At 69.1% G+C, this 8,607-nt stretch overlaps 2 protein-coding genes across 3 annotated transcripts; both read left to right on the top strand.

Moving 5' to 3' along the window:
- The first annotated feature begins 364 nt into the window (after nucleotides 1-364).
- Nucleotides 365-4,287, top strand: LOC137844882 (uncharacterized). The gene is made up of 2 exons (XM_068661553.1): nucleotides 365-734; nucleotides 2,942-4,287. Exons 1-2 carry the CDS (start codon nucleotides 588-590, stop codon nucleotides 4,058-4,060), a joined length of 1,266 nt encoding a protein of 421 aa, XP_068517654.1. The 5' UTR covers nucleotides 365-587; the 3' UTR covers nucleotides 4,061-4,287.
- DOHH (deoxyhypusine hydroxylase) lies at nucleotides 4,283-8,467 on the top strand. 2 transcript variants are annotated; one of them, XM_068661555.1, is made up of 5 exons: nucleotides 4,283-4,423; nucleotides 5,945-6,248; nucleotides 6,879-6,955; nucleotides 7,079-7,316; nucleotides 8,020-8,467. In XM_068661555.1, exons 2-5 carry the CDS (start codon nucleotides 5,975-5,977, stop codon nucleotides 8,328-8,330), a joined length of 900 nt encoding a protein of 299 aa, XP_068517656.1. In that variant the 5' UTR covers nucleotides 4,283-4,423; nucleotides 5,945-5,974; the 3' UTR covers nucleotides 8,331-8,467. The 2 variants fall into 2 exon arrangements, with proteins under 2 accessions (XP_068517656.1, XP_068517655.1); XM_068661554.1 differs by lacking the exon at nucleotides 4,283-4,423 and adding an exon at nucleotides 5,631-5,780.
- The last annotated feature ends 140 nt before the right edge of the window (nucleotides 8,468-8,607 follow it).

Raw genomic sequence — 8,607 nt, 5'->3', positions numbered from 1 at the left:
TTTGCTGTTGTGGGGTTTTCTCCAAAACTGAGCCCGGCGTGTCTTTTTGAGCTTTCCTCCAAATTCAACACACACGGGTTTATCACGATGGGTGGTGCAACAGCTCGCGGCGTGGCAGCCAGAAACGCAAAAACCCGGGGGGCTGCGGAGACCCCGGGGTGAACGGCAGCTCGGGGGGGCTGAAAGCAGCACCGGGGGGGGCGAAAACAGCCCCGGGGGGGTGAAAACAGCCCTTGGGGGGGGGGGGGGTTAAACAGCCCCTGGGGGGGGTTAAACAGCCCCGGGGGGGGATTAAGCAGCCCCGGGGGGGGGTTAAGCAGCCCCTGGGGGGGGTTAAGCAGCCCGGGAGCTGTCCGGGTCCCGCTGGAAGCTGCCGGGGCTCGGTCCCCGCGGGGCAGGAGGGGGGGGGGCGCAGGCGGCACCGGGTCAGCTCCCGGCCCCGTTATCCCGGGGGGGGAACCCGGGGGCTCTGCAACGACCCCGGGGGACGTCTGGGGGGGCCGGCCCCGAGCCGAGGCGGTCCCTCGGTGCCCCCCCCCCCCTCTCGGCCGATCACTTCCAGGGCGGCCCCGGCTCCCGGTTTGAAAATGCGGCAGCGGCTGCTGCTGCTGCTGGGCGCGCTGCTGCGCCGGGGGGGCGGGAGGCGCCGGGCCATGGCCGGCCGCTGGGACGGGCCGCAGCGGAGAGCATGGCTCCGGCACTACTACAGCCAGAGGCAGAAACGGCTCATGACGGTACCGGGGGGGGGGGGGCTGGGGGGAACGGGGGGGGGAACGGAGAACGGGGGGGGAACGGGAAAGGGGTGGGGGTGGGGGTAGGAGGGAGGTTGGGGGGGTGGGGGAGGTGGGGAGGGAGGGGGGTGGGGAGGAGGTGGGGGGTTACAGGGGTATTGGGGGGGGTCATAGGGATATTGGGGGGGTCACAGGGATGTGGGGGTTTTGGGGACATGAGGGGGTCACAGGGACACAGGGATAACAGGGATGTAGGGGGGTCGCAGGGACGTGGGGGGGTCACAGGGATGGGGGGGTCATAGGGACACGGAGGGGTAACAGGGACATGGAGGGGGTCACAGGGATGTGGGGGTTTTGGGGACACGGGGGGGGGGGGTCACAGGAACAGGGATAACAGGGATGTGGGGGAGTCACAGGGACAGGGGGGGGGTTGGGGACATGGGGGGTCACAGGGACATGGGAGGGATCGCATGGACACAGGGGAGGTCACAGGGATGTGGGGGTTATGGGGACGCAGGAGGGTCACAGGGACATTCGGGGGGTCACAGGGGCACAGGGATAACAGGGACATTGGGGGGGTCACAGGGATGTGGGGGTTTTGGGGACACAGGGGTCACAGGGACACAGGGATAACAGGGATGTAGAGGGGTCACAGGGACGTGGGGGGGGGTCACAGGGATGGGGGGGGTCGCAGGGACACGGAGGGGTAACAGGGACATGGAGGGGGTCACAGGGATGTGGGGGTTTTGGGGACACGGGGGGGGGGTCACAGGAACAGGGATAACAGGGATGTGGGGGAGTCACAGGGACGGGGGGTTTAGGGACATGAGGGTCACAGGGATGGGGGGTCACAGGGACACGGAGGGGTCACAGGGACATGGAGGTAAACAGTAACATGGACGTGGGGGGTCACAGGGACATAAGGGGGTCACAAGGACATGGGAGTGGTCGCATGGACACAGGGGGGGTCACAGGGATGTGGGGGTTATGGGGATGCGGGAGGGTCACAGGAACATTGGGGGGGGTCACAGGGACACAGAGATAACAGGGACACTGGGGGGGTCACAGGGATATGGGGGGGTCACAGGGGGATCACAGGGATGTGGGGTGGGAACAGGGGGCACAAAGGGTGGGGGCGGAGATGGGGGGCTGGACACTAAGGACAGGGATGAGGCGGGCATGGGGCACAGAGGTCACAAAAATGGGATGCGGTCAGAGAGGGATGTGGGATAAGGATGGGGTGGGGGGGGAGAAAAAGGCTGGGGGGCAGGAAGGGCACGGGAGGGGGGACACAAAGGTCACAGGGCCACAAAGAGCGGGGACGGGGGACACAAAGGATGGGACCTGGGGGACATGGGGGATAGGGGTGAGCCTGGATGCGAAGGACAGGGGGTGCAGAGGGCACGGGGACACAAAGGACACGGGTTACAAAAGATGGGATGCGATCGATGGGGGCAAGGGGAGATAAAGGGTGGCACATGGGGGACACGTGGGACACAAATACCTGGACGTGAGGGATGGGAGATAGGCAGGACATGGGGGGGGGGCATCACGGAGGTCAGCAGGGACACAAAGGGTGAGGATGGGGACATGAGGGACAAAACAGATGGGGGGGGGGAGCCTGGACACAAAGGATGGGACGTGCGGGACAGGGGTGTGGGGACCTGGGGACTGGGCAGTGGGGACGAGCGGGCTGGGAGGGAGCTCTGTGAATCACTTTCCTGGAGTAAAAAAAAAAAAAAAAAAAAAAAGGTCCATTTTAGCTTAAAGCTGGTTTTTGGCGTTTTGAAACTGAGACAATTCCCGTGGGAGAGCCAGGAGCACGGGGGCTCCGTGCCCCTTCAGTAAGCGGCAGGCCTGGGGTTGGCTCTGCTGCAGGAAAGTGAAAAATGCTCCTCAGAAAGAAGAAACACAGCGAAACCCCAAACACGCTGACGGCCCCAAAAGGAGGCTCCTCCACAACGCTCCTCGGTGCAACCTGGGCCCCGTGTCCAGCCTCACGGCCACTGTTTGGTGGCTTTAGGATGGGGTTTCCCAAAAACGGGAAAATTGGACCCAGGTTCTGCCAGCCTGGAGCCACCGGGCGACCTCCTGCCCCGCGCCCCTCGAGGTCCTTGAGCTGCGTCCTCCTCGGAGGGATAAAATAACGCAGGTTTGGGGGATTTGGGGTGGGGAACTCACGCCCCCGTGGCCTCCCCGCTGCCTTGCAGCTCCTGATCGCCCGCCGGAGGAGAACCAGCTGCTACTTCTACCCCCGCGCCTGGCCCAGCGTGCGGGGCGCGGACTGGTGGGAGCGGGTGGTCCTGAAGGAGTTCGGTCCCCAGGACTGGCTGGAGAAGTTCCGGATGTCCCGGGAGACTTTCTTCTACGTCTGCAACCTCCTGCGGCCGGGGCTGGCTCCTCACGGCGCCCACTTCCACCCCGCGCTGCCCCTGGAGCAGCGGGTGGCCGTGGCCCTGTGGCACCTGGCCACCAACGTGGAGTACCAGACTCTGAGCCCCCTCTTCGGCGTGGGGCCCTCCACGGTGCAGACGTGCGTGCGGGAGGTGAGCTACGCCGTGGTGCTGCTGCTGAAGCCCCTCTACCTGCGGCTGCCCAACGAGAAGGAGCTGGAGAACATGGCGCGCATCTTCCGCGCCCGCTGGGGCTTCCCCCACTGCATCGGCGCCCTGGACAGCCTCCACCTCCCCATCAACCCCCCGCTGCGCCTCAGCGCCGACTACTGCAACGGCCAGGGCTGGCACTCCATCCTCACCCAGGCCACCGTGGACGGGCTGGGCCAATTTTGGGACGTCTCCACCGCCTTCCCTGGCAGCATGGAGAACAGCGCGGTCCTGGAGAGCTCCAGGCTGTGGGTGCTGGCCAAGGAGGGCCGGCTGTGCCCCAACCCACCCAAGGACTTCATGGGCAAGGCGCAGAAGTACGTGCTGCTGGGCGACGCCACCTACCCGCTGCAGGACTGGATCCTCAAACCCTACCAGGAGGATGAGAAGCTCACCCAGCGCCAGCTGCAGTTCAACTACCGCCTCAGGCGGGCGCACAGCGTGATCGAGAACGCCTTCCTGCGCCTCAAGGCTCGCTGGCAGATCCTCCTCAAGTGCGACGACTGCAGCCTGGAGCTGCTGCCCACCCTCGTCCTCGCCTGCTGCATCCTGCACAACGTCTGCGAGGCGCACGACAACCCCTTCAACGAGGAGTGGCTGGAGGGCACCGAGCCCACCGAGCTGCCCAAGCCCTGCCAGCCCGCGCCCGCCGCCATGGAGGACGGCCGGGCCGAGCAGGTGCGTGAGCTGATGTGCCAGTACTTCGAGAGCTGCGGGGAGGGCTGATGGCAGTGGCGACACGGCCGTGCACCTCCCTGGGCTCTGGTGGATGTCCCCAACCGGGCTGCTCGGTCAGGACTGCCGCACCGGCCCCTTGGCTCCTGCTGGTTTTGCCTCGGTGGGTGCAGGCAGCGGGATGTATTTCACCCCCGTGCTCTCTCCTGGGATCCGATCGATCTTGTGACGTGCTCTGTGCTGTGTAAATAAAGCGGGGATCACGGTCTGGCTGCGGAGAGGGCTGTGGGGTTGTCCCGGTGCGGATAAACGCTGGCTGCTCACGGGGCCTGGCTGCAGCAGGTCTCTGTGCCATGGCCCCCGCGTCGGGAGGAGCTCAGGAGGGGACCCGAGGAAGGCAGAACCCCCCTGAAGGTACAAATCCTGTTGTGTGAACATGCCTGGGAGGGAAAGGGAAACGGGGCAGAGCAGCAACTGGCCGGGGGCTGGCACTGGTGGGGAAAGGAACCACATCTGCAACCCCCAGTGCTGGCTCTGCTGGGCTGGGGCTTTGTGCTGGGGGTCTGCGCCCCATCCCACTGCCCAGCACCTCCTGACCCCGATCCCAGCCCCGGTGTGCGGGGCAGCACGCGGCTCTGCCCACTATCGGCTGAGAAATCGCACCACGGCTCAGCCCCGTGGCACGCCGCCTCGCCTCGCCGTGCCAGGGCAGAGCCAGCTGCTGGGCGCAGACACCTTCCTCAGCATTTCGGCTGCAGGTGGTAGGTGGGGGAGCGGCACCGGCACGTCGGGCAGTGCCAGCCTTCCCTCGGGGACGGGCCCGCCGCCCCCAGGCTCGGGGAGCAGCGAGCAGAGGCAGCAGGGCAGCCACCCCCTCCCCATTTTCACATCTGTGGGGCCCAGCAGCAGCTCGGGGTCCCAGGAGAGGGGTGGCTGTGAAGGCACAGTGGGGAGCACGTTCACCTCGGGACAGCAGCCGGGGGGTGGGAATTGCCCTGCAGGAGGGTCCCGCACGCTGGGGGCAGGGATGCTGGGTGCCCCTCGGGGACTGGGGGCCGAACTGGGAGCAGAATGGGCCATGGGTGGGTGTATGGCACGGCCGGGGGGTGAAATGGGGAGAGTGCTGGGCTGGGGCTGGGACTATGGGGCAGTGCTGGGGGCTTTGGGGCAGCTCAGGGGCTATGGGGTAGCCCTGGGGGGCAGCTCTGGGGGGCAGTGGGGCAGCTCAGGGGCTATGGGGCAGGCCTAGGGCGCTGTGGGGCAGCCCTGGGGAGCACCTGGGCACCCCTGGGTGGCACTGGGGCAGCTCAGAGACTATGGGGAAGCCCTGGGGGGCAGCTCTGGGGGGCAATGGGGCAGCTCAGGGACTATGGGGCCGCCTTGGGGGGCAGTGGGGCAGCCCTGGGGGGCAGTGGGGTAGCCCTGGGGGGCAGCTGGGCACCCCTGGGGGGCACTGGGGCAGCCCAGGTCTATGGGGCCGCCCTGTGGGGACCCCAGAGGCCGTGTGGGGCCGCCCCAAAGCCCCATTCCCCCCCCCATTCCCCCCCCCCGCACTGCGCATGCGCCAGCGCTGCCCCGTCCTCCCCCTCCCCCTCCCTCCCCTTCCCCCGGCCGCTCCCACCGGGCGGGGCGGGGCTGGGGGGGGTAGGGAGGGGTTGGCGAAACGGCTCCGTGCGCACGCGCGCTGTGCGCGGCCCCGGCTCCCCCTGCGCGCAGAGCTGCGGGTGGGAGCGGCCGCGCGGTCACGTGGTGCTCAGCATGGCGGCGCGCGGTGAGTGCGGGGCCCGGCGGCGCTGCGGGTCCGGTGCGCTTCAGGGTCCGGGCGGCGCCGGGACCCAACCGCTGCGTTCCGGGCCCGGGGCCGGTTCCCCCCCCCCCCCCTCCTCTCCTCTCCCGGTGCACCGGGGCCCCTCTGAGCCCTTTCCCTGCCCGCAGGAGCCTGACGGGGCCGCAGCAGCGGGAGCCATGGTGACGGAGGAGCAGGTGGCCGCCGTGGGCCGCACGCTGCTGGACGCGGCCCAGCCGCTGCCCGCCCGGTTCCGGGCCCTTTTCACCCTGCGCGGCCTGGGCGGCCCCGAGGCCGTGGCCTGCATCGGCCGCGCCTTCGGGGACGGCTCGGAGCTGCTGAAGCACGAACTGGCCTACTGCCTGGGCCAGATGCGGGACCCCGCCGCCATCCCCGTGCTGCTGGCCGTGCTGCGGGACCCCCGCCAGGAGCCCATGGTGCGGCACGAGGCGGGTACGGAGCCCCCACAGCCCCCTCCCCGTGCCCCTCTGTGGGGCTGGGTGGGGTGGGTGGGGTCGGTGTGGGGGCTGTGGGGGGGGTGTCGGGGCTGTGGGGGGGGGTGCGGGGGCTGTGGGGGGCTGTGGGGTGGGTGTGGGGGCTGTGGGGGGGGGTGCGGGGGCTGTGGGGGGGGGTATCGGGGCTGTGGGGGGGGTGCGGGGGCTGTGGGGCGGGTGCGGGGGCTGTGGGGTCGGTGTGGGGGCTGTGGGGGGGGTGTGAGGCCTGTGGGGGGGGTGTGGGGGCTGTGGGGAGGGGTGCGGGGGCTGTGGGGGGGGGGTGAGGGCTGTGGGGGGGGTGTCGGGGCTGTGGGGTGGGTGTGAGGGCTGTGGGGGGGGTGCGGGGGCTGTGGGGTCAGTGTCAGGGCTGTGGGGTCGGTGTGGGGGCTGTGGGGTGGGTGTCAGGGCTGTGGGGGGGGTGCGGGGGCTGTGGGGTCAGTGTCGGGGCTGTGGGGTCGGTGCGGGGGCTGGGGGGTGGGTGTCAGGGCTGTGGTCCCGCTGTGGGGTGGGGTGAGGCCCTGCCGGGGCTGTCCCCACCCTGACACCCCCCGGGGACACCCCGCTGCCTCCTGGTGTCTCCTCCCCACAGGTGAAGCCCTGGGCGCCATCGGGAACCCCGCGGTGCTGGATGTGCTGAAGCAATACTCAGAGGACCCCGTGGTTGAGGTGAGTCTGGGGGTGGGGGGGGGCTGGGAGCGATGCCAGCAGCGGGCGGTCACCGGGGCTGTGCCCCCAGCACTGCTCGGGGCCGTCCCGCATCCCCAAACCGCGTCCTCCTCGTCCCCACAGGTGGCAGAGACGTGCCAGCTGGCCGTCAAGAGGCTGGAGTGGCTGCAGGAGCACGGCGAGGAGCCGAGCGCCAGCCCCTACCAGTCGGTGGATCCCGCTCCCCCCGCCGAGGAGAGGGACGTGGCCAAGCTGCGCGAAGCCCTCCTGGACGAGGGGCGCCCGCTCTTCGACCGTTACCGGGCCATGTTCGCCCTGCGCAACCTGGGCGGCCGGGACGCGGTGCTGGCCCTGGCGGACGGTAAGGGCCCGGCTGGGGCCGCCCGCTGCCTCCTCCCTGCGGGTTAATCCAGGATTGGCCTTGCCTAAATCCGGAGCTGTGCGGCTCCTTGAGATGCTGCTTCTGGAGCTGCCTCCCCCGCTGTTTGGTTGCAGAGAGGGCGCAGCCTGTAACTGGCGGGGGGGTTGCTGGGCTGAGCTGGTGGCTCCTGGTGCCAGGGACCTGTTTTGTCTGTCCTGGAAGGTCTGAGGCCACCCAGCCTCATCCTGGGCTCCAGAGATTGTTCTGGAGAGGGTGTGAATGTGTCCTGGCCAGGGAAGGGGCAGAGCGCAGCCCCGGACCCTGTTGGTTTCTCTCTGCAGCCCCAGGGCAGTGGTCGATGCCCTCCGGCCACCTGCTGTGAGCTGAGGGCGTGCTGCTGCCACCGGACGAGGTGTGCAGGGCTCTGGGACCTCATCTCACAGCTTCCCAGCCCTGCAGGGCGTCCTCTGCAGCACGGGCGGGCTGCTACACGCGTGGGGCACTGCTGTCCTCGTGGCTGGGCAACACAGGGAGAGGGAGCAGTGCAAGACCCTGCCCCCAGAGCCCCATAGATCAGGAGAGAGGCAGCTCCAAGCCCCATACGACCACCCCACGCCTCCCCCTGCCCCGCAGCGTTTGGGTGGGGTCCTCAGGTTGGCACCGCGGCCAGCTCTGGGGACTCACTCTCTCCTCCTCCCTGCAGGGCTCCAGGCTGGCAGCGCCCTGTTCCGCCACGAGATCGGCTACGTGCTGGGCCAGATGCAGGACGAGGCCTGCGTGCCGCAGCTGACGGCCGCGCTGCGCAGCCGCACCGAGAGCCCCATGGTGAGGCACGAGTGCGCCGAGGCCCTGGGCGCCATCGCCCACCCCTCCTGCCTGGAGACCCTGCGCGCCTTCGCCCGGGACGAGGAGCGGGTGGTGCGGGAGAGCTGCGAGGTGGCGCTGGACATGTACGAGTACGAGAACGGCTCCCAGTTCCAGTACGCCGACGGGCTCTGCAAGCTGCAGGCCTGAGCCCGGCCGGGCGCGCCGCCTCCTTCCCCCGGGCGCGCTTCCCCGACGGCCTCCGCGGGCACGGCTCCGTGCCCAGCCGGCGGAGGCGGAACTGGGTTTGCTGTCTGGCACCAATACAGCTGCTTTCTGCATCCAAATCCAGGCTGAGCTGCTCCTTGCCCCCCCCCGTTTCTTGCGTCTGCCCCTTCCCCTTGTTTGGGGGCTCGCAGCGGGGGGGCTCTCGCTGCGTGTCGCAGCCCATCGGGGCGCGTGGGCTCTGCCTTCCCCACCTGAGCTT

This window comes from Anas acuta, chromosome 26 (assembly GCF_963932015.1).
Source record: "Anas acuta chromosome 26, bAnaAcu1.1, whole genome shotgun sequence".
NCBI lineage: Eukaryota > Metazoa > Chordata > Aves > Anseriformes > Anatidae > Anas > Anas acuta.
This window is presented reverse-complemented; position numbering and strand designations above follow the sequence as displayed.

Excerpts from the sequence above, each read along its gene's own strand:
- LOC137844882 (XM_068661553.1), top strand. The coding sequence starts at position 588 with ATGCGGCAGCGGCTGCTGCTGCTGCTGGGCGCGCTGCTGCGCCGGGGG. Across the intron at positions 735-2,941 it reads GGCAGAAACGGCTCATGACG|CTCCTGATCGCCCGCCGGAG; the intron begins GTACCGGGGGGG and ends GCTGCCTTGCAG.
- DOHH (XM_068661555.1), top strand. The coding sequence starts at position 5,975 with ATGGTGACGGAGGAGCAGGTGGCCGCCGTGGGCCGCACGCTGCTGGAC. Across the intron at positions 6,249-6,878 it reads CATGGTGCGGCACGAGGCGG|GTGAAGCCCTGGGCGCCATC; the intron begins GTACGGAGCCCC and ends TCCTCCCCACAG. Across the intron at positions 6,956-7,078 it reads CAGAGGACCCCGTGGTTGAG|GTGGCAGAGACGTGCCAGCT; the intron begins GTGAGTCTGGGG and ends TCGTCCCCACAG.